This window comes from Poecilia latipinna, unplaced genomic scaffold (assembly GCF_001443285.1).
Source record: "Poecilia latipinna isolate Pla-1442-1.1 unplaced genomic scaffold, P_latipinna-1.0 Scaffold481, whole genome shotgun sequence".
Classification (NCBI taxonomy): domain Eukaryota; kingdom Metazoa; phylum Chordata; class Actinopteri; order Cyprinodontiformes; family Poeciliidae; genus Poecilia; species Poecilia latipinna.
This window is the reverse complement of record NW_015113097.1, coordinates 87485-112474: the sequence shown is the minus strand read 5'-3', so window position 1 is coordinate 112474 and position 24990 is coordinate 87485. Positions and strand designations below refer to the sequence as shown.

Sequence of the window (24990 nt, the reverse complement as noted above, 5' to 3'; positions counted from 1 at the left end):
CACAATACACACTATCAGGTTATTCTTATATTTTTCTGATCAGCTAAAATCCACTTTAATCAGTATCAATCTGATGCCATAATCCTAAATCCCTTTCAGCATAAACCGCCTCATGTAGGTTATTTTGACCATATCCTTGTAATATTTATGATTATTTATGGTATTTCCCTGGCACTCACCCATTCACCAAACTCCCCCTCCATCCATCTCCTAGTTTCAGATGACAGTGCATTTCTAGCAGCATCATTCTAATATGGTGACCCACATATTTTTCCCTCAAGTAGGTGATATATAAATAAATATGAATATGCAGTTCTGATGCTGTGACCCAGAAACTGAGTCATCAAGACTTCTCGTTCAGCTTCATTTTCCTCACGCAGACGTTCCCTCCTGGATCTCGTTGTTTCGGCGCCGCACCAGGGTGAATCGCTGCAGCTGTGTTGAGCTATCATTGTTTAATTTTGTGTGATCGTGGGTAATTTCATGTCCGTAACGGTGACATATCTGGGCCACGCTGTTGTGGAGTTTTAACTCAGTGGACACTTTCAGTTAGTGCCAGTGAGGTGATACAGGCTAACAAAGAGTCATTATCACCTCAAATATTTCACATTAGGTGATTCTGTCTTCAGGGGAAACTTCAGTATTAAAATCTTTACTCGATGTAACATGCCGAACTAAAGCTATGCCGGCGCAGGAAAAAGTTTGACCTACTTTTCTCTCAACCAAAAGCTTCACGGACTGTGAACTGAGATAAGAAGTGACGACTGAGGAGCAGATTGCAGCGTAAACGTACGTCAGTAGCTGCTGATGAGGTTTACTGTAGCATAAAAAAGCTATATTTTATTCAGATGTCTTCTCAAAGTATATGGCTGTCTATCAAGCTCTGAATAATTAGCTTACATATTTGGCCATATGACTTTATTAAGACTCAGGATTAGGACTTTGACTTTATTGTAGGCATGTGAATGTTGACTGTTTTTCTTTGGTATAAGGAACATCTTAGAATTTGACATGCATAAATTATGTGCAGGGACATCATGAACTATTTGCATGAACATATATTTTCTTTACTTTATTTGCAAAGGCGACAAAATGCTGATTCTCTCCAAATCCTGTATCTTCCTGTACAGTACGTCGTTTCGCCTTGTGAGCTGGATTTATCATTACACTCCTCCGAGACACTGAAGTAGATCCATGTTTAAAATTTTAATAAGCTTCAACAGAGTTTTGAATACTTACAAAACCTTTTTTGTTTTGTTTTCAGTGTTGCGGCCAAACTTCTTTCCACCACTTTTTCTTCCATTTCAGTTTTTCTTTCTCCCTAAGTAGGTTTGTGCCATGCTTTTTCTGAGTTTGTTACATAACATTGGATGAGTCAATACTGAGCTTTGATAAATAATTCTGCTGATAATTTTAGATATTTCATACAGAACTTCTCTCTTTATCATGTATATCATTTGGCTCTGCTCATTCTCTTCAGTGGAAGGGAGAAGACTCAGGACGACAGCCTCTCCTTGTGGCTTGCAGGCTTTTGTTTCATGCTCGATGTATGAATCAGAGGGAAATGTTTCTCCCCGTCTGTCTCGCTGTCCTTCATGTTGACCTTTAGCCTCTGCTGTGCCGGTGACCCAGACTGTGCAGGACTGTCACATAGCTGCTTCTTCAGGGCTGTCGCATTACAGCTCATTATGGAACAAGATGATAAACTGGCACAGTGTTTAACACTTGACTGAACACGTGGACGTGTGTGTGATCAAATTACTGTCGTTGTCATGGATTTACATCATTAGAGCAACTTTATTATTTCATTTGAACTGCCAAACAAGTGATATACTGGACACTCAAGTGAAGAAAAGGGGCTGAACTAGCCTGAACAATGGCTGAATTAGCCATTGCTCTACACTTTGCTACGTGCAGAAGCTTTAGATCTGTGGCTAATGGAAAACAATTACTTAGACTGTTGACGTTTTAAAATGAGTACATCTGATTTTACTCAATCACTAAAGTTTGGCTGTGAAATATGTAATCATAAAGGAAGCTACGCTATGAAGCTTACCAAGAACTGTAAACTACCCCGTAGGGCCACAACATCTTCAGCAATAAAATGTCGTGAACATTCCCTCCTGCTCCGACTTTAATTGCTCAGTATTTGGAAGCGTGGCCGACATAGACTAAATGTCTTTGTTCACTTCCTCTGTTGCCATTGCCAAAACAATACGCGGTCTACAATTCAAAAACAGCACACAGTCAGGGGAAGCCAATAGGATCACATGTGTGTTTCAATCAATCAATCAATCAATCAATCACATTTTATTTGTATAGCACATTTCAGCAGCAAGGCATTTCAAAGTGCTTTACATCATTAAACACAAAAACACAGAGTCATGCAACATTGAATCAACAATCAAAAACATTAAATTGGTATGAAGTTACATCACCAAGTGGTAATAAAACTCCCTTTCACACTCGCAGTCAGACACAATGCTTTAAACACTATTTTCACTATTAAAATACTATTTTTATCACAAAATTTAAGCGCTTATTTCTTCATTATTATGTGCATGTTAGTCTGACCCCTCACCCCTCTTGGTAAACCACTCTGCCTGGCCACACACTACAGTTTTTTTTTTTTTATTATTTATTTTTTATATGAATTATACTTTTTTTTTCTTTTGTAACAAAGTAGACTGTAGAAAATGTTGAGTATCTAAAGTAAAGAATAGGATACACCTAACATGCTTGTTTCTGTTGCCTTTCCTTCCATTTTTGATTTTATTCAAATTTGCCGTATTGGCAGTGGGATATTTCCTGTTTTGTCGTTTACTTATTCTCTTTAAAGCCCTCTGTGTTTTCAGCTGGTATAAAAGTGCCTCACAAATGTCTGAATGTGTCTAAAACTGGAATACAAATTGTATGTTGGACAGGCAAATCAATCTCTAATCATTGTGTCTCGTCCTCTGAAGTGAGGACAGTGAAGTTGTTTTAACAGAACAAGATCATCTTTACAAACACACTGTGAATCTGGAGTACAGGTTGATATTTAAGAGAAAGTGAGACCCTGTGGAAGATCTGCGCTCGTATCGAGGCTCAATATGAGGCATGTTGTAAATATATTCACTCCTTCTGAACATTTACATATAAATAATGTGTTTTATTGACTTGACATCACAAAATAAAAGAATGCAAAATTGTAAAGTAGAAGGAAAAGGATACATGGAAGCCCTCAGAAGTCACCAGAGTATTAATTAGATTCCAGAAATTTCTGGATTTAAGGTCACAAAATTCCAGAGGTGAAAAAACAACAACTTATGCACGTCACTGAAGATCAAACCTCCCTTGTTTTTACGTCCTGTTCCAAACTTATGAAGTCTGTGTTTTTTATTCTCTTGCTTGCTGTTTACCGTGTCCTTGCATCTGTATGCTTTGATTTTCCTTTCCTTTATTTCCTCTGCGAATTTAGCACTGGCGGAAAGAAATAGTTTTTTGCTGTGGTAATGTGTTCGGTGAGATATGCAGCGGATGTTGGAGCATGAAAGCGTGTGTGATGATTGGGATCCTCTTCTTTCAGAGGGCTGAACGCTTTGTGCTGCGCTCTGAGGTTCGTGTCAGAGAGAGATATGTCTGTCTTATGTACCCGAGTCCTTCAGGTGTAAAACAGCAGCTTTCAAAGCAGACGCCACAGCAGTGTGTTTCTAGAAAGAGGTTGTGCTTATAATAAGAATATTTCATACTTGCATTTACCGTTAGTTTGACAGAAGACTTTAATTTAGTTTCAGTTATATTCTTTTGACTAAAATCTGTTGAATTTTAGTCATATTTTAGCCTTTGATTGTTTCACTTTTAGCCTAATCGAGCCTTTTATGTATTTAATGAAATTATCTGACTATATAAACAAAGAAAATAATTATCCTATGACAGAATTGAGTTAAAGATACATTTTGTAACACATTTATACAGCAATTACTATTTAGTTTCATTACGCTTGTTAAGCCATGTAGGAGAAAAATTCAGAGAAAATGAATACATGATTCTGCACACTCACAGAGTGATGATATAATTTTTCACGACCAAAAAATATGTTGGGAATTTTCCATATTCTATCAAATCTCAATCAACAAAGTAAAAAGTAACTAACATGTTCAGCGTTAAATCTTCATCACTGGTTCACACCTGCAGGTGTTATTTTTCCAAAAAAGAGAGTAATTATAAAAACAGTGAGAAAGTTGATGCAGTAAAGTAAATCATATCTAGCAGATAATACAATGTTGATTTTCACCATTACTTAATCCCTGCTCATACTGCCAAATACCTGCTTTAGCAACCATCACCATTGGTCAGTCATCTGGATTGACCAATCAACTGGACAGACTGCTTTTCTGGTAAAAAAAAAAAAAAAAAAGACACCAAAATCAAAAACAAAGCTTAAGGTTTTATTAAAGCAACCTGAGCAGAGTCACAAGCTGATTCCTGAATGCCAGGCAGCATTAATGCAGTGATACATTCATAAAGAAACACATAATAACTCGAGACTCTCAAGAATCCTCCCATTTGAATTAAATCACTGAAATATATTAACTTTTCAATGATAGAGTAATTACTAACATACACCTGCACTCCTGCATTTTAATATGCATTTATCCCTGGGACACAGAACCCGTCTTCCTCAGTGGTTTGACGACTGGACGGACATGTGCAGACGAACATGGATCCCCAGGCATCTGCAAACTTTAGAAAGTCCACAATTGTATTCCTTATATGTTGGACAACCTGTTTATATTTGTTTTGTGATGTCACACAGAGATGTTTCCCTAAAATACATCCACAGCAATATCACCAAGAACTTCAAATGTCCTGAATTAACGTTTAACCAGAAGCTAGTGGAACAACAATGTCATCATGCAGGCTTTCCTAAATTGTTTAAGTAGTTTTATGTATGTAAACTTTAGGAGAAACACATCAGGACGACAAACTGAGTCTCATTAAGCAGTTCATGTGGAAGACTTTAAATAAAATGAGCCAACAGCAAAGCATAAAATCTTTCTGGATCGGAACAAACGCCAAGAGTATAAAAATCTTAACATCTCTGGAACTGGTACTGCTAAATGAGAAATGTTGATCTCGCTTTTTCACAGTATTCACTTCAATAGTCTGTTGTAAATGAATGAGAGATCATTCTCTCATGCGTATGTAGATGTAAAAACTCAGCACAAACTAATCAGATTGTTGTCCAGCCTCCACCACGACATGAAAAGCGGCATTACTCTGCAGAAACTGTGCCAGGCAGAGACTTACTGCTGGCTTATCACTTCATGCATGGGAGCGCAGCAGGCACACAGAGATTTGAGAAGAGGTAAAGTGGGCCAGATGGGACCTTTTGGAAAAATAGAAGTTAAGAAGCTCTGGTATAATCCTAGTAATAAATGCTAATTAGAACCTCAGGCTGCTTGCTTCTATTAAAATAAATACTCGGATGATATGCGCTTCCCTGCTAACAGTCATCGCTCTGCGACTTGTAAATACATACAGGGGAAAAAAACACAGTCTTTGTTCTCAAATGAGATTTAATTTTGAAATCTAGTTGTGTTTGTTTCTTTTAAGTTTTGCTGGTACTTGCATGCTCTGTGGGATCTATTTTGGATCCCAAGGCCTATTTTTATTTTCATAAAAATATTTCCTTGTATTGACCTCTATTGTTAGGAGAAGTGCAAATAAAATACTCTTGGGTGGCTGATTAGTAACACGCTGCATCTGAGGTTGGACACCAGACAGGCAGGATGGTGCAGAGAGAAAATCTGACAGTGATAAACAATAAACTCATTGCAAAAGAATGATCTAAATAAACAACAGCTAGGGGAAGACTGATCTAAAGTAAAGCAAGGATGACAGAAACAAGAAGCAAAGAATAAGTAAGGCAGAGTGCAGACAAACAAGTGGTCAATAAGGCAAACACTGGAGAAACACAAAAACCTAAACGACAAACAAACAGAATGAAAACACAACAGAACTTTAACAACCATGGAGCACAAAAGAAACAAAACAAGATGAACTGAGCCAAGGACTGATGACCTGACATCGAGCAACAGTGAAAATCAGAAACTATTGAGGGCATTGAAAAAAAAAAAAAAAAAAAAAGCGTTCAAAATTTTCCACGCAGTTTGGTTCAGTGTCAGCATGCAGATTTTGTCCCCATGAAAACAGATTTCTTAGTTTTCCTTTGCTAACACTGTAACCATTTTGTGTTGACTGTAAAGCCAGATTTCCTGAGCATGTCAGATTGCTGCACCACCATCTGCTCAGTGTAACAGCAGAACATGCAGTGAGGAGACACAAGACGTGGTGTGGCAGCACTTTAGTTCACTTACAAATGTTGATCATTTTGACAGTTTCTCTTTTCAGTCCGATGCTGTTAAGAAGGAAGGGTAATAAAACAAAAGGAAAAAAGTTCACTTGACCTTCCTTTTCTGAAATAAGTGGAAGCAAGTGTTTTGCAGTGAAAGCAGAGGTAGTAGTGATATTGGTAGTATATAGTACCAAAGTAGAGAGAGTACATCGATAACATGCTTTCGTACGTTTATATTCCATCAGCTAAAATTGTAGCTTTGTACCTGATTAAAGTCAACAGGTCCTCACCTGTCTGACTGACTGATTCCAGATTGCGGCTGATTTTCTCTCGTATGTTTAAAAGAAATCACGCCTCTGTGTGTATATGAGGCTAAATATATAAAAAAAAAAATCAACTAGATTCTGTTCATGATAGTTGTCACATATTTCTAATCACTTATAATTGCTCTTCCTCCACTCTTGGTTTTTTATAATCTCTCTTCTGTCTCAATCACTTTGTCATCTATTTTTCACTTTTTTCACTCCAAAGCTCCAACCATTGCATATATAAAACCATGAACTCTTTGAAAAAAGTATGCAGAAAATGATTCACCGGCCTCTTTGCTCCCTCTTCAGGGTTTGAAGTATTTATGGAGTGACATCGTTACCTGGTTTTTGATTGGACTTTGAGAGCAATATAAAACAGGAGCTCCTGTTTTATATCTTACCTGAAGCTGAATTGCTCCATTTTCTCTGAAGTCTGACGCCTGAACCCAGAGTGTGAGAAAAAGCTTCTTTTTGGGGGGCACTTGCAAACACACCGGGTGGTCCATAAAAAATGACGACAGGCAATCAGATGCATGGGACGATTTACAAATCATTGGAAGCACCTCTAGTTTTTAAGATGAATGGATCTAAGTTCTTGGTGTGGATTGGGTTCTGAAATTACCTCCTTCTCTTCCTGTACTGAATGGAAAAAGGGTCTTTTGAGATTATTCTAGAGATGGGATTAAATTCTGGACATAAATTAAATTAATATGATTTTCTAAAAGTCTTTACCAAATATGAAAACTTCTTTCCTGGACACACTGATCTTATTTTAGACATACAGTAGGCAGCTGTGATATACTGAAGGACTGACATAATATTCCAAAGCCGATGCCACACTCCCAAGTGAATTAAATGAATTAATCATAAATATCACTTTTAGTTTCAAGCATTTATCATGCTGAGGTGGGTGAAGTGTTTGCAAAGTCTAGTAGAAGACTATGTAATGCTGTTTGGGAATGGCAGTAATAGTTTTCTTACATCACAAAACACTGTTTTAATCGAAAAGGAAATTGAGAAATTAATTGTAAATAATTCTGGATTTTTTACCTAATTTCTAAACATTATTGATGTGTGTGATTTTGCATCATTATAAAATGTGTGTAAAAATGTGTGATTAAGAATTTATGTCGTGAAAAATACGACATGGGTTGGAAATGACAGTTTATCATATTATTGCTAAACAGTATTTAGCATTTTTAACATTCATCCCTCTGTTTTTTGTTGATATCCTCCCCAACGTGTTATTAGTCCTCAGCCTGTTTGCCTTCTGTTCCAGATTTGTAATCACCCACCTGCAACTTATCAGTAATCTGCTCCCCACTATTTAAGCCTCTTACTTTCAGTCTTTCCCTGCTGGATTCTACTTTTGCATGCCCCTGTGTCTTTTTGGCTCTGCTTATTTGTTTGAGGGACAGAATAACATGATATAAAGCTCAAAAAAGTTGATTTTGCAAATTATTCCTACAATGTTTGCACGCTGTGAGTGCTTGAAACCGACATCAATTTCCCTGTAATTTTAGCCAAAAAAGTTTATTCTGATTTCTTTTTTCCAGATGTCCAGAACTTTGAACATTTCACACTCACTTTTGTAAAACTTGATGCCATTTTGTAGAGGAGGTGGTTGATTGGTCAAGTATCAGCAGCCGCCATGGCACAGAGTTTGGACATTTGCAGAACTGTCCCGAGTATGGAGTCCTTGAAAACTGTTCGGTTTTAAAGTCTTTCATCTTTTATTTCAACTTAAACTGTTTTCAGACAGACACAGTATTAATTTTTTTTTTAGATAATTAAGAAAGATTTTGTTGTGCAACCAAACTACGAGATGTAGCACCACTGGCAACGTTGTAGTTACATCTGGCCTATTGGTCGCTCTGTAATACTGCCACAAAATGCTAAAAAATAAAATAAAATAAAAATCAATCAGTGCCACATTTTTTTGGGCTTGAGGTGCAGCTGAGATGGAGGGAGAGATGGCGATTCAACATCAATTTGAAAAAAGACGTGAGTTTAATGTACACACAGAGACATGAAACCGGCATTTTGAAATTCCTCCACTCTGGGACCTGATTTCAAAAATGATTGTTTCTGGTCTCACAAAATGCCAAGTCTCTGTGGGTTCACAGCCGAAATGACAAAAATCCTTTGCGTACAAAGACAAAGCCTTAAACAGCTACATCTTTGCTATGATGGTCCCTCTTATACTCCCCCCAAGACATAAACAAATATATTCATGAATCCCTTCAGGTCCAGTGAATTGTTTTTTTTATTATTATTATGTTTCATAAAAAAGTGAATCCTTATACATTTACATTATCACAATGAAGCAGTTCTTGTACGGCACAAACAGCATGCAGCACATATATAAGAGGCAGGCTTGCTTTAGGTGGAAAGCCATCCAGTCAGATAAGGAAAAGCACAATCACATTTAGTGTTCAATATTACCATATATATGACATATTTATCGCTGTGATTTGGATACCAGTTATATCTTTCAGAGAAAGGGATTGGATTCATTGACCAAGATGACCATCACACACCTGTTGCATTTGGCTGCTAGTGGTTTGAATGATATTGTGTGGAAGTGTTGGACTATAATATGTTTGCAGCAAATATACATTCTCTCTGTAATGTTTGCTTTTGCTAAGCGAAGCAGATGTGCTGTTATCAGACTTTAAATAACCTCAAAAACTATGACAAACAGTCCAGGTGAGCGAATCCTTCCTTTTCATATTTACTGGGATAAAGGCATGTTGGAAGTGAGCATGTCGTGAAAATGTTTTTAAATTATCCGGCATCTGGAGAGGAGTTCAGAGACATACGTGAAGCTTCTAGTTACTGCTGATAAATAATTTTCTACATGATGAAACAGAACAGTTAGCCGGCTTTAGGGATTTGGCTTCTGATGGTCTTTAGCCAAGTATGATGGACTTGCCTGCTTCTATTAGCCCCGGTGATTGGCTGCGATCTTGGTAGAGCAAAAGAAAGAGCTAAAAACAAAAGAATTAACAAGGGGGGGGAAATGACATAAATATAAAAAAAAATAAATAAATTCTGAGTCATCTCCTGGACTTGTTAATGTGCATATTTGGATCATGTTAATGCAGTGCAAATTAAATGTAAAGCTACATCCATTTACTTTCAAGAGATTAGCTTTTTTATGTTCATTATTAAAGTGTCTTGCTAATGTTTTCACATTCTTTGAACTTTTAGACATTTAAGTTGATACTACTGCAAAACTCAATGTAGTTTATTGGATTTTCATGCAATAAACTAACGCAGAGAGAAACATAATGTCACACAAGGAAATAGAATAACTTCAGATCTTTTAAATTTGTGTTCAGTTGTATTTATAATGCTACATAAAGTTATGATAGTAAAAGGAAACAAAATTATATGCCAAAACCCTAACGGAAATAACAACTGACTCCATTTTACAAACCTAAAGAAAGTTTCAAAAAGAAAAGAAAACCAAAACTCAAACACCCGACGGTCATAGCAGTGCCAGTTTTGTAGCTGGTATCAAACAAAGAAAAGTTGTCTGCATCCCCTCCATCTGTCTGCATGTCCTTAGACTTCAGTCAAGCAGAAACGTCAAATGTCAAACGGAGAAATCCTGTCTGACTCTGACTTTCAAAACATATATGAAGAGTCATGACCTGAGGTCTGGCAGCACTATAATTTCATGCATTATGTAGAAACAAAACTTTTTTCCTTACTGTCTAAGATTAAATCAGCCCAAAATTCTCTTGCTTTAGGTGACTTAGAATTACCTAAATTATTTCGATTTGCTAACTATCACTAACGTACTTTGTTTCTGTGGAAAAAAAACAAACTTTCCCTGAAGAGATCTTGTGTCTGTCGAATTAGACGCTGTGACTCATGAACAGTCACAGGATATGACTGAGATCCAAATGCATCAATCTGCTCAATGACCTGTTTAGTCACATGAAAAGGTTTTTCTTTCTCAGGCGACAGACATCTCAAGATGCTATAAAAATAAAATTAGTCTAATTCAAATCCATTCAGCTCAACATCATCATAATCCGTGTGTTGTAGAACTAGTAAATTATAAGATCCTAATTAGTGGGAAGTTAATTCAAGGAAACCATCAGATTGCATCAAATCCTCACGTTTTTCATCAACGTTGCCTGAGTGAGCACAGAAATCTCCACGAGAATCGAGCTTAGTATGAGCAGCAATGTGACTCGACTGGATGGGTGGAGAGGAAAGAGGCACAATCACTGAAGCATAGAATGAAAAACAACAAAAGACTCTTCAAACTACCAGGAGAAAAAATACATTCAGTATTTTACAAAAAGCAGTGTGTAGCATTCCCCCCCCTCTACTGACCAGATTTTAGGTGCTGGTCTGACTCTTTTATTTTTCAATGTCCTACTGTATTCACAGTAAAAAATATCCCTACATAATCTACCACAAATAGTCACAAAAACAACATATTTGAACACAATTAGGTGAATCATTTAATAGATATAGGATGAGAAACGCAAAAACAACAATTTTGCTCCAGTAAAAGACGAATCTGCTCCAGTCTACATGATTTTTGTGGATCTGGACAAGGCTCCAGATCCTGAGCAAGAGCTACTTCTGCTTTCTCAGCACAAAGTTGATCCTGTTCCCAGCGAGGGTTGAACTCCCTCAGGGCTGCCACTTGTCATCGGTCATGTTTTCTCTGGACATGAACTCAAAGCGTCTCAAAACTGAGATTTTCTGGGTTGGGAACCTCAGAGTATTTTTTTTTTCTCCTCTCAGACGATGTGGTCCTGTTCAGGACAAGACTTTCATCATGCTCACAAACTTAAAAGGAGTCAGATGGACCAAACATCGGATCAGGATTCCTCCTTAGCAGCTCGATTTGAAGCTATTTTCTTTCTTTTTCTTTTTTTTTTGTCCCTTCTGGGAAATCACACCGTTGAAGTCACAGTTCTTGCTTAAGGAACTATATATTTAGTCTGTGAATGCCTTGGGGCCCCTGATAATAACCTGGAGGGTGTCAGCTGGGAGACGGAAACATGGATTTCTCTCACTCACCTTTTGCCCCTTTGGTTCAATCTTGGCTGAAGACGGATGGATGGAGTAAAGACAGAATTTTGTCAATTTTCTGGTACAGTTGGCAGACACTGCTTAAGGCTTTTAATGGCTGATTAAGAAAAAACACTGCATGCCATGTTCCATCTGTACATCAGATTCTCCCCACCGATGATCTAATATGGTTTATTTTTAGGGATTAATCAAGAGTATCTCAGCAAATGTAATAATACAGTTATACCTAAGATTTATGTTGCTATGCCCTTAGTCATTATGCATGCTTCCCAATTGATTCTCCACCATCCCATCCAATCGAGACTTTTATTCACGTGAGAGAATATCCAATGGAGATGGAGTCAGACGCTTAAAACATTTGTTTTAAAAAAAAAACCAACTTGTTGGGAGCTAATAAGATATTTTAATAATCTTTATTTGCATAACTTTGTATGACCCATTTTTCAAATTAATAAAGTTGTATTACTTTCAGATCTCAACAGCCATCCTTTTAAAAAGATCTTCATGGCATTTGATTTTAATTTGTGACAGTTACATAAAACAGCCCACTGCATGCTTATATGAGCATCTGAAGCTCACCAAAAATGAGTCATCAGCGAGCCGAGGGAAAAATATAGATGAAAATTCAATCATAGAATTACTTTCTATGCCATAATGGGATGCGACTCGGGCTAGCATTTCAGAATGGTTTTTAAATTGGCTCTGCCATCTCCACACTGATCCCCTCTGAAGAGAAGGCCACCTCCTTTCAAGGGCCGGAACCATTATTATGACTGGAAGCGCTTTACATTCAGCCAGCAAATAACTACCTTCTCCTGAAACACTTCAAAGTGCTTGGTTCCACTTGAGAAACACGCATGTATATGGCACTTTGCAAAGGTTTTCATATAATCATAAATGCATGTGGTAGACCATCTAAAGTTATACATAATAAGATGAAAGACAAATGACGCATTGTTTCCAATTTTATTTATAGATTTAAAAAAAATTAACAAGGGTGTTGTGCAATTCTTAAAAAGAGTTCAGTCTGTTGTTAAATCTCAGTGTAAAGACAGCTGAATATAAGAAGAGCATGTCAAAGGTCTTCAAATCGAGGCTTTGAAGGCTGAAATCCCACAACTTTTAGATGTGTCTCTGGTTCATCACACCTGAATCAAATACTGAGGTCATTAGCGGGACTCTTGAACATTTGACTGGATTCTGGGGAGGCGATTCAGCCATTTGATTCAGGTTCAGGACCGGGAAGATGTGTAAAAGCTGCATGACATCTGCCTTCAAAAACTGGATTTGGTTGGCTGACGAGAGCATTAACCAGCCAAGCAGCTGTTAAATCTAAAAAGAAAAACAAGTAGAGCAGGACAAACATTACAATGGAATAGTTTATATTGAAGGTGTTAAAGTCCAGCCCTAAATGCAACAGCATTTAAGCCACAAACTTGAAAATTGATATAAATGTTCAGATATGGACAGAGCCTCATCTATGATTTCTGACGCTATAAACAAAACTCTGGCATTATAATAATACAGTATATATCCATCCATCCATCCATTTTCTGAACACCCTTGTCCCTCAGTGGGGTCGGGAGGGGTGCTGGTGCCTATCTCCAGCTAACGTTCCGGGCGAGAGGCGGGGTACTTCCTGGACAGGTCGCCAGTCTGTCGCAGTATATATACAGTATATATTAACATATTAATGTTGTACCTTCATTAAGCCACAACCAGAGCAACAATCTGCAGCTTCTTGCCAAACACAAGTCCACAGAGAATCCCTTTATGTTTTCAGAACATTTTTCTGAACTCTCACTTCAAAGAAAGTTCAGACTTAATTTTTGGCAACTTTTTCAATGATTCTCCTTTGGGCTTGAAAAATTAGAGATCCCAAGGCTCAGTTAAGTCTATGATGTGTTTTAATAGTGAAAGCAAAGTTTGTAGAGACAATCCTTGAAATTTGGGAATTGAGCTTCTTTACAGCTTCACAGTTTAGCATCCATCCATCCATCCATCCATCCATCCATCCATCCAATTAAAGTTTTTCCCATTTTATTGATGTCTTCCTTGCTTTCCTTTTGCTGTATGTGTCTCTTGCTTTGCTTTTGATAATATCTAAATGTCTTTTCAGTAAACCACCAGCATGGTTCCCCTTTCACTTTCATGCTGGGATTTTTTGACAAACTGGTGGTTTCTGTGAATCACGTTCTTTGTTGTCTAGGTTATTTTTTTTTAAATGACCAAGACAGCGAACTAGTTTACTCTCACTGAATTTATGTTACATGGGTTCTAGTTAAATACATTTCTGTTAAATAAACAGTAAACAAATCATGAAATAGATATTTAACTCTATATATCACACCAATCAGGACTCCAGACGCAGGTTGTGTAAAGATTTCATAGCTCTACATTTAAACAGTCCAGCATTTAACAGCTTTACAAGAGTAAACGGGAAATGCACAAGGTACAGGGTGGCTGGAATAATTTACAAAAGAAATATGTTTCTCGAATTAGTGTTTACTAAATCCATTTATAAATACAATTAGTTTCAGAATTATTTACACACCCTGATTATAATCGCACAAAATGTTTAATATTTCTATTAAAATACTGAATGAAACGTAATGAAAAAAGTTCCTACTTGTACTGCTTCCAAAATCAATAAAACGACAAAATCTACTGTTGTCAGGTGGAAATGCACAGCAAACAGCAAAACGTGCTGCCAATACATTAATGATGCAACTTCAAAAAAAAAAAAAAAAAAAAATCCATCCTTTATGACCCCTTTCCTTTGCACTTTGTAGTTCAGACTCAAGGAGCAGGTTTACGTCTGGCCAAGAGGCAAAATCAATTCCAGAGAAAACGTGCTGTTAAACGCCCTGATATAATTTTGAAAATAAAGTATTTCAAATGTATGTATTTATTCAGATTTGCAGTCTGTTCAGAATACCCCTTTTTTTGAGTCGTCATTCCTGAAAATCGTTCCATTGAGTGTGTATTTATGTCTTCACCAGACGTAACTCTCTTCAGTTGGACTATTTTGTTACCAAACCACAGTGCACAGAATGCTGCAGTTGTTGTAGAAGATCATCTTTTATCTCACTGAGGCGACGTTTTTCACCAATGATCCAAAACACTTGTGAATACAGAGAATCAGCCCTGAGATAATCTTTCTTTTTATTAGCACCTACGTCTGCAGCTTCTCCTTATGTAACTTTGCATGTCAATACTCAGAGGTGAATGCAAACGAAGTTTTCTCACTGAGATGTTCGTGTATGGATTTCTGTAGAGCTGTTGTATAAAGCCTTTGAGGGGTGTGCATTCACACTGAACACTGTGAAATGATTGAACCTCTTGTTGCCTTCCAAGTTACAAAGAATCTTCAAAAGAGAATAAAGCAGTTATGTTTGATCAGAAAAAACAGCTTAGTAATACTCCCTGATTGACTACATAGATAAGAAGAAGAGTTGATTATGGCAGAAATTATATTCACTATATCTGAAAATCCTTCCCTATGAATACGCTGATCAGGAATAACATTATGTCCAAGGATTGGTGACATGAATGCTGCTGATTATTTCTTCATTATTTTATCTGGAGAATATACAAAGGAAAAACTCTTTCATGTCAAAGTGAAAACTAATTTCTCCATGTGTAACATGAAATAAGTGACTCCATAAATACTCATCTCATTTGACTAACCTAATTCAACAGAGGTCCAGTTGGTTGACAGTAGTCCTTACAATGAGTGGCATTAAAACCACCTAAGTGCAGAGAGCGTGTCTCAAGTGACTGTAGTGTAAAGACAGCTGCGCCTGGAAGGTCCATCCCCTTGGTTAATCAGTACTCCTGATTAACTAGGAATCCTGGTTAATCAGTATTTACTAGGGTTCTTTTGTACTTCATGCTACCATTACAGCACAAAGACAAAGGAACACTCCAAGTAAATCAGAGAAAAGGTCACTGAAATGTGTAAGTCAGAGGATGGATTAAAAAAAAACCTCTATGGTGCCAAACATCCCCTGGAGTTCAGTTAAATCGTCAAGAACGGGAAGGAATATGATCCAGTGTGTAAATCTGCCTACATCAGGCCGTCCTCACAAACTGAGTGAAATGAAATGAAATGAAATTTTATTCGAACATGATACAAATATAAAATAAAATAGTGCACAGTAACAAGAAGTGCATAAGAAAGAAGAGAAAATACAGATTTTTTTGTTTCAGTTAACATATCATGCTCAAAAATGGGGTAGGAAGAAGTGAGAACTTATAAACTCCTACCCCTAAACACTTGAAACTTTAGAGTCCTACTGTCATTAAAAAAATCAAAATCAAAGTGGCAGTCAGAAGTAACAGTTACTAATATTTACCTATACATTTTCCCATTTTATTCTGGTTTGTCTTTCTAAACCCTTACACCAAGTTATTGTGACAGTTAGTGACAGGGCAAGAAGGAGATTAGTGACACCAGGACATCCACAACTACCCTGAAGGAGTGAGGAGAGACTCCCACCAATCACCATCCACAAGGAGCCGAGGGAAGTCCAGGGCTGTGCTGTCGGCAAACGGAGACAAACACGGCAGGTGGGCCACACCTGATTGGTGTATGTTTTTCTTCCTCTCCATTAATTTGTGTAATTTTACCCTTCGATTTAGAAACTACTGTGTGTTCCTCACTTTGGATTTTCTATACATGTAGAAGCTGCTCAGGGAAATCAACATGTGTGCACAGTTCCTGCTATGGATTTACATCGCTATGAAGCATGTCATTTTTACCAACAAAACACTCCACATTACATGTTGCCAGGTAACAACAGGTTTTCCAAGGTGAATACTGGTTCTGGATTCAAAATCTCATCATCCAGCATTGTTTCGAATGAAATGTGCATATTGTGTGTGGGTAGATTGCTCAGTAGGTGTATGCTTTCAGGTAGAAAAGTCTGCAGAAACTATTACTATTTACACTGAACAGTACAGACTTGAGAGGTTGGGACAATTAGTCCAGATTTATCTCATACTTGCAGTAATGTTTGGTAAAAGGCTATGAGTGAGTGCTTCATGTAAATCTCTGCGGTTTGTTGACATAAACTGGCTCTTATCTCTGTGATCCACTTCTATTGTCCCTCCACTTTTTTCTTCTGTTGCATCCTTCCATCCCTGCTCACCGTTTCCATCGTTCATGGCTTCTTATCTTTGTTTCGATACGTTTGGTTCCCCCTCCCTGCTGCTCATCTGTATGTACCCTAGTTAGGCCACTCTGCTGAACCTCAACCAGCCGGCTGTCAGGGCGATAAGGCAAACCTTGCTGGGAGGAGATAACACCCCACTGGGATATTTGGCTGTACACACACACACACACACACAAGTGCACACACGCAAACACGAATTAAGATGGGGCAGACGGTAAAAGAACCTCTCAGTTGCCATAGGAACTTGACCAGAAGCCTAGCATACACTCCTGTCATTGTAAACTGACCTAACAACCCCCACTGTGTACATTGGCCAGATGAGGTGCTTACAGGCGAAACCTCAAACACAGAAACGAGGCAACAAAGCCGCAGGGAGCCTTATAAAAATGCAGGTTTATTTTTTATTAGCTTACAAATGACAAATCCTTAAAGTCTGGCAACAGCAATTTTCACCTGCACCAACGGCAACCGTAGCTGCACAAAGTTAAGAAATAGTGCAGTAAAAACAAAAGACTGTAAACTGATAAATATCTATACTTGCATCCATGTTTTTGTGTTGTAAAATTATTCCTGCCTTATAAGAAATACAATCGTTGCATATCAAGAACGGCGCTTTAAACTTGTCAACAGACCGTGAACATCTTGTACCCAAGATCACAAGATTCTCAGTCTGGAGCTACAAAATCTGCTTCATGGCGAGTTTGCTCCATCTGGTGGTCGCAGGTGAATGCTGCAGCTCTATGCAATGTTTAAAACTGAAATATATACATACATGCACAATTATTTTTGGTCCGTTTTTGATTAAAAACAAGACAAAGCAATGTTTTGTTCATTTGCTTTTGTGTATAAAAAAAATTAAAGGTTGAAATAACACAAGAAGAAAGAATGACTGCTTTCGTAACAGAAGAAGTACCTAAAATTATGGAAAACGGATTTATTAAGATTCGAAACGTTTACATTTACCAAGTTAAGCTAAAATATGAGGTGAAAGATGATAATAGATTAAGATTTGGAAGCTGAAACAGTCGGCTCTGTTTTGGGGAGCCATGCAAAAAGAGAAGAACTTCCCTTTAGTGTTGCCAGAATACTTTAATTCTGCATGGCATCCGTGAAAGGAATCACACTTTTCCACACATTACCAGTCAGTCTTTTATTTGTGCCAGCTAAGAAAGTGACTGAAAATATTATTCCCAGGACGATAGGAATTTACAAAACTGATATGCAATTTATCATTTCACTCAGGCACTGGAAAAAAAAATCACTGATGCAACTTATTATCATTGTGAAACATTTCAGAAAAGCATCAGCAGATTTAAAATTAAAAAACTCTTTTAAAGGTTGATTTTGACCCACAGCAAAATATTACACAAGTTTCCTTAAAGCTATTTAAAGATTTATTTAAGGATCAAATTGTGTTTCACACATTTTCCTCTTTACAGTTAACAGTGACTAGAATATGGCTTTATCGATTTACTGACAATCTCTCTAAGTTTGAATGACATTTTAAGCCACAAGATATTATGCAGTATGTTGGCCTCCAGTGGTATAAAGTTATTTAGGAGAAAATAATACAGAACTAATTTCTCATGTCTTCAGAAGTAAGAATCACAGCAGTTACACACAACTAAAAGAAATATACAAAATAAAAAAATAACAATCAGAAAACATGCAACATATTATTTTTAAAAATCACAAGATTAAGTAATTTACCCATGATTAAATCCCCTCTTTGCACAATTTAAGCTCAGAAAATAATATATATATATATATATATATATATATATATATATTAGATTTTTATTTTTTATTCAAAGGCTAGTTATAGATATTGATGAAACTTGTTGCTTAGAAATAAAAAAAAACATTAAGAGATCTGGGTTAAAACTCAATGTTAGTTTGTACGTATGTTAGGATGCATCTGTGCACCTTGCACTGGTAAAAGTCACCTTGAAGTATTTCCTCACAGTGAGCTGCACTACAGTCTTGCTACATCCCATGTGTGTGACTAATCTGGCCTTTAAAAGCTCAACCTTTCCCTTTATTCAGTGACATCACAGGCAGAGAGCTATCATGACTGGAACAAGGAGCACTGAAGCGTTAGAAAATAAGAGCTTTTACCCTGAAGCTACATTTGCCTTCATGGTGAAGGCCTATTAAAACTGTCATTTTACCTTCGCTGACTGTTTTAAACAAAGTAAAATTTGCAAACAGATAAAAAAAAAGCTCCTATTTATCTATATCAATCCATATCAAATTCTCCATCATTCAAACACTCTCTTACATTTCTTCAAACCAAATAAGTATAAGACCTGGCATCTGATTCTGTGGGAAAGCATTTAAATTGTGGGTCTACTTGCAGTTCACCCACTTACAGCTGCACTAATGTTGTACTATTGGCCATTTAGCTGTTTTCAGTTCTAACAAGGGATTTTACAATATTTTCCAAGAGTACTAAATGATGTATAATTGCTACTTACCTACTTTCATATCAGCCAGGATAATACAATTTTAGTGTGGACACTGTATATTACAATCATTATTCATGTTGACTTGTGGTCTAGCGAAGAAAATCAGGCTGAGTTGGAGAAATGTTAGACCATACAAGGGCAAAACTCATGTTCAGCAGCACTAGATTTATATGTGTATACTGCCAGTTTTATTTAATCAGCATTTTTTATATAATCAGTTCAGTTTAAAATCAACGGTGCCGATTGGATCAAATATCTTTAGCTTCGGATATAGGAAACATTTTTAACTTAATTCAGTTTATTCATATTTCACAACAACAGTGCATCACTGTTCAATTGAGTTAATTCAAAATTAAAATAGGAAATGAATTAACCACAACAGAGACTTGTGACAAACTGTTTTGGGTTTGATTAGTGGATTTCAATGAATACACTACTCAGTAGAACTACTTATAAATCCAAAAATGTTCCCTTTATAGCCTCTGGTTCATCAGTGTAGCATAGTCTTGCTGGTGAGTTCATCAAAAAATATAAATAAATGGGGAAATTATGTCTCTAATAATATTTTTAACGGCTATATTGTTACTGAAATGTAATTTGGTGAACAATAAGAAATCACATACGAACCTATGATGATTGCTACGCTCAAGTATGCACTAGTTTTCCATAAATGAAACATAAATTTCTATTCTGTTTTTAATTTGATGCTACAAACTATTGGACCACCAGAGGGCAGCATCGTTCTGCATACCACGAACGGGTCTGATCATTTACAGTGCGTGTGTATTTTTATAAAATATTTACAGTATTTTATCCTCCATATCTGTGCGTCTGAGAGTGATGCACAGTGGAGTCAATCACCCACATTATTATTACATCAGCATTTGCAATGCAAAGCATATTATTAAAATGATATGTGGTCTGAAGACTTACAGTGTGGAAAATAAGTATTTGATATGCCACATATTTTTCAAGTTTCTCCATTTACAAAGAAAGCAGAGGTTTCAGGTCGTTGTCATGCTGAAAGGCCCATCAGTGTAGCATAATCCATCTTGAATAGTGGTACTGAACCAAGGCGTTTGTAAGGCAAAATGTCACGGTTGGTGTCTCCATACATCCTTTCCTCAATGAGGTAAAGTTATCCAGTGAGTTTTACAGGAAAAGCATGATGTTTCCACCCACATGGGATGGTTTTCTTAGGTTTATACTCAGGCTGATGGGGTTCATGTCACAAAGTTCTATTTTGGTCTCATTTGAACCAATGAGTCCTCTGGATCAATCAGATGGTCACGCACTGCAGGATTTTAATCCATGACAGCAGAATGTGTTACTATGGTAACCTTTAAGGCTAGGCTGACAAGTCACCTTTCTCATGATTACTGCTATTCCACAAAGTGAGAACTTGCATGGAGCCCCAGTTTGATGGAAATTAACAATCATCTTGTGTTTCTTCAGGTTCCTAATAATTTCACCAACAGTTATTTATTGCCTTCTGACCAAGTTGCTTGCCTATCGTCCTCAGGACCATTCCTTCTACAGTTCTTTGAAGATCTACAGTGTTGTCCCTGTCCTTAGACTGCTCTTTGGTGTTTCCCCTGCTGGAGAGGTTGGGATCTGATTGAGTTTGTGAACATTTGTCATTTACACAGGTAACTAGTTCCAACAGGTGTAATTAACACAGGTAATGAAAGGACTATAGGAGGGATTTTTTTTTTTTTAAAAAAAGATGAACTAATAGATTTGTGAAAGCCTGATGTCTTGCTGGTTGGTAATTGATAAAATATTTATCAACCATACAATGCAATTTTCTCTATATATTTTAAATGCTGTTCAAAAAGTATCTACAATTAATCACCTTACCTCAGAATTATAGACCTCTACATTTTTCAGCGGGCAAGCTTGAAAAATACTTATTTCCCGCACTGCCCAGCTATCAAAACTCATTACTCTGACATTAACTTAGTTTGTAGCAGCCAGACTGTTAGCGTGTGCTTTCTGTAGGTGTATTTCCAAGTTGTGTGTTGGAATCCAACAAGCCCTGTTCCCTCATCTAACGCTCTCTGCCAGCCAAGTGCTTTTATAGTTTAAAATTATCAGCATCCTTGTTATCACACTTGAACAGCCTGTAATTTTCTTGTTTACCTGAGCCAAGAATTAAAAGGTAGAATTAGAAATATTCCAGCCTGGCAAGATGACTCACCCATCTGTTTGGTTGCCACAGTTCTTTAATAGATTCTGAGTACCCTCTTATTAATGATGGTACAGATTACTAATCATTCACTCTGACGTTTTATCATTCCCCAGAGTGAGTTTTTACTTTTCACAGTTCATTATTTTAACATGGAAATGAGTGGGACTAAAATAGCCAAAGCAATCTTCCCAGCTTGCTGTGAGCTCTCTCTGTTTCCTGCAGAGCGGTCGAACCCTATAGCACCTGGAACGGCCCTACGTTCATGTTTCTGAACTAAAGTACTTGCAATGTATTTCCCAGAAGCAGAACTTTTCAAAGAACAGTTGTATGGCTTGTGTGAACTTCTCTCTGATGTACCGTTTAGAGTCAACCAACTCTGTATGATCATCCAGCCGTGTTTGTCGATACTTTTAGCAGTGTGCTGGATCACGGACCCGTCCGAGACGTTACGAGAGTCGTGAAACCAGTGCACATCCCCGTCTGGATAGACGTGGTTGAAGATGCAGGATGGACCATCACTCCTTAAAACAGCTTCCACATTCCCACAGAACTCTAAAGAAAAGATGAGAAATGTGATGAAATTGCTTTTTCCACATCATATTCTCAAATATTGTGCAAGTTCTTAATGTATCTTGCATTAACACTCAATAGTCAATTTATTAAAAATACATGGTTAACAGCTTCTTGACTCAAATGAAAGCACCATCCATGACAAGAAGTCAGTGGATTTAGGCATCTACAGTTGGTAAAACATTTTGCCAGAATGGAGAAAACAGATTTATGTGTTTAATGGGTATGCTTGTTGGAGCCAGAGTGTTTTAGAAACTGCAAATCTACAGCAATTATCATGCACAAACATCTGTTGGGTTAACAGAGAATGATGCAAAAATTAGAAAATATCCAGTTTGTCACAGTTCACAGTCCACAAAAGAAATCTTGTTGCTGCTCTTTAAAAGGTCAGGAAAGAACAGCAAGCCCCTCCACAGATCCAAGAAGACAACCAGGGGTTAAATAATTACTCCTTAAAACCAAAGTGTGATTCCCATGACCGAACAAACATGGAAGTCCTTAAAGCAAATGAGCTACAAAAGCGGAATACTGGACCAGGAACCACTGAGGCCACAGTTTGCATTCACAGCCTCAGGGAAACTGGACAGCAACAGATCGGCAAACCAATCTGTCATCTGGTGCTGAATTCGAGACTCAGACTCTCGTTTACTGTGTCCATGACGACATTGTACACATCTCCTACGGCTCCTACACATTCCCAGTTACTTTTTCACAAAAATTCAAGAAATTTAAAAACAGTGGAATGATAAAAGAATCTACGACTGAATGCCATACTTTATTTAAACATTTACCACAATTGCTTTCAGAAAATTCCGTCCAGAAAAGTGAAAGCATAGACTCTGACCTTGCAGCTGCACCTTTGTGTATTCAGTTGCCACTCCTTTGTTGGAGCGCAGTTTGCACCTGTACTGTCCGCTCTGCAGAGGCAGCATTCTTTCGAACACCAGGGACAGTCGTCCATCTTCGTACTTGCAGTCGAAGTCACTTTCATAGTGTCTTTGTAATTTGGTTATTGTTTGTTCGCTGTCCACCGAACATAAAGACATGTTGCCGTGGGACCACTCCATGTATTTGACTGATAGTCCATGCTGAGGTGATGAAGAGTTGCAGTGAAGGGAAACCGGTTTGCCACACTCTGCGAATATCTCGGGGCTCACCTCCAAGTTTACAGAGTCTGCAAGTCAACATGTAGATATTTGGTTAGTAACAAAAAAAAAGTGTGTGCTTGTATGTTGTGTATTAGTATGTTAATCATGTTGAGTTACGGAGGAAAGGTTCCTGCTGCGAGTCAAATGCAGTTAATGACTGATCACTATAAAAGCAGGGATTGTGCAAGTCTGTTAGTGGATCATACTGATGTGAAACCCAGTGTCAAGACTGAAAGACATTTGTGATGACTTTTGAAAAACAATTCCTAGTGCCAATAAACGTGGGGAACATTTTGGCCAGTTGTCAATCTCCCCTTTTACAGAAAGTTCAACTTGAAGAAATTACTAAAAAAAACACCAGCTCTATCTGACACTCTAAGTGTTTATTATAAGCCAATATTTACAGATCTTCTTGTTCTTGATGCTCTCTGTCAGACTCATGGACTCACATTGAACTGGGTCATGCAACAAGAAAAGGATTCCATACGCAGCAGCAAATCTACAGCAGAACAACTGAAGGGGAGGAAAGTATTAAACTGTTGCAGTGGTCCAGTCAAATACCTGGGCTGAGGGTGACTGAAATGCCATGGCAGGACCGTAAAAGAGCTGTGGATTAACAAATGCCCACAAACCTATATGAAATGTGGGCTGAATGTCCACGACAACAATAAAAAAAAAAATTAAAAAAAAACATGCATAAAGTCATATAAATACAACTGACTTGTTCCTATGATTGCATTCTTTCCAGTTTTTGTTTTTTTTTTTACTCTGGGAAGTCAAGGAGGACGGATCGTACACCTACCTTGCATTGTGAGCGTAAATGCAGGTAAAAGGAAGAGCAAAACCGTGAGCTCCATTGTTAACCGTCCCGCAGTTCACTGCAACATAGGAAGGTTTCAATTAGAGCTGCTCTCTGTAAACACACACTGAAGTACATGAAGTCGAATTGTGATTTCAAAACCACATTCTTGATAAGTCTTAAGCTTGAACAGATCAGACCTGTGGAGGATGTTTTCTTCTCTTCACTTCTTCTTTTGCTCGTCCCAGAGTTCTTTGTTTCTCCACGTTTTTTATGGACGTAAAGTTAATCATTACAAAATCATAAAGAGATGCCTGCCGACTTGACGCTCAGGAGGACATGAACTGGACCTTCAAAACAAGGAGATCGCAAATGATGTGTGTATTCATGTGAGAGAGAGAGGCGAAGAGAGAAAGTGAGAGACAGCGAGAGAGAGGGAGAGAGAGAGAGAGAGAGAGGGAGAAATCAGAGGCTAAGAGTGAAAAGCCTTTTCATCTAGCAGTAAGAGAAAGACATAATTAGAGATTTCTATGATTCCTTTGAGGTTGTGCTAATTCTTCTGCCAAAAATTTTATGCTGATACTGTAGTTGTTTTTTTTCTTCTCCTAGTTTTCTCATTATGGCCAAAGGGGAAATGTTGTAATATATTAAAGAGCCACTTGCACTTTGTGAAGACCTTCATTGTGTCAGCTTCTAAAGTGATGACTCGTTTCTGGTAAGTAGTTGTAAATTCCCCCAACACTCCCTCCCAAGCACACACACACACGCACACACACACATGCTTTGACTTGCTTTCCTTCACTTGGCATACAGGCAGGAGCAGGAAGTTACTTTGTTCACTCATAAATCTAAACTGATTGAAGTTCGTGAGCTTTCCTCATGGCTGTACAACAAACTGCAAATCTTAAGGCAAATACAGTGTCGC

General features: G+C 37.6%; 1 protein-coding gene and 1 long non-coding RNA gene across 4 annotated transcripts; one reads left to right on the top strand and one right to left on the bottom strand.

Annotated features, from left to right (window-relative positions):
* The first annotated feature begins 15985 nt into the window (after positions 1-15985).
* LOC106951944 (uncharacterized) lies at positions 15986-22122 on the top strand. Its single transcript, XR_001425893.1, has 3 exons — positions 15986-16095; positions 16239-16242; positions 22112-22122. It is a non-coding gene; the product is annotated as an uncharacterized LOC106951944 (long non-coding RNA).
* Positions 17959-24974, bottom strand: LOC106951943 (uncharacterized). Of its 3 annotated transcripts, none has more exons than XR_001425892.1 (5): positions 24266-24974; positions 24069-24144; positions 23828-23914; positions 22963-23292; positions 17959-22100 (listed from the first exon to the last, which is right to left on the bottom strand). XR_001425892.1 is itself a non-coding variant. In XM_015039737.1 (5 exons), the coding sequence occupies exons 2-5, from the start codon at positions 24121-24123 to the stop codon at positions 21688-21690; spliced, it is 843 nt and encodes a 280-aa protein (XP_014895223.1). In that variant the 5' UTR covers positions 24124-24144; positions 24266-24968; the 3' UTR covers positions 17959-21687. The 3 variants fall into 3 exon arrangements, 2 of the variants coding, with proteins under 2 accessions (XP_014895223.1, XP_014895224.1); XM_015039737.1 differs by having other exon boundaries at positions 23828-23872; positions 24266-24968; XM_015039738.1 differs by lacking the exon at positions 23828-23914 and having other exon boundaries at positions 24266-24965.
* Between the last annotated feature and the right edge of the window lie 16 nt (positions 24975-24990).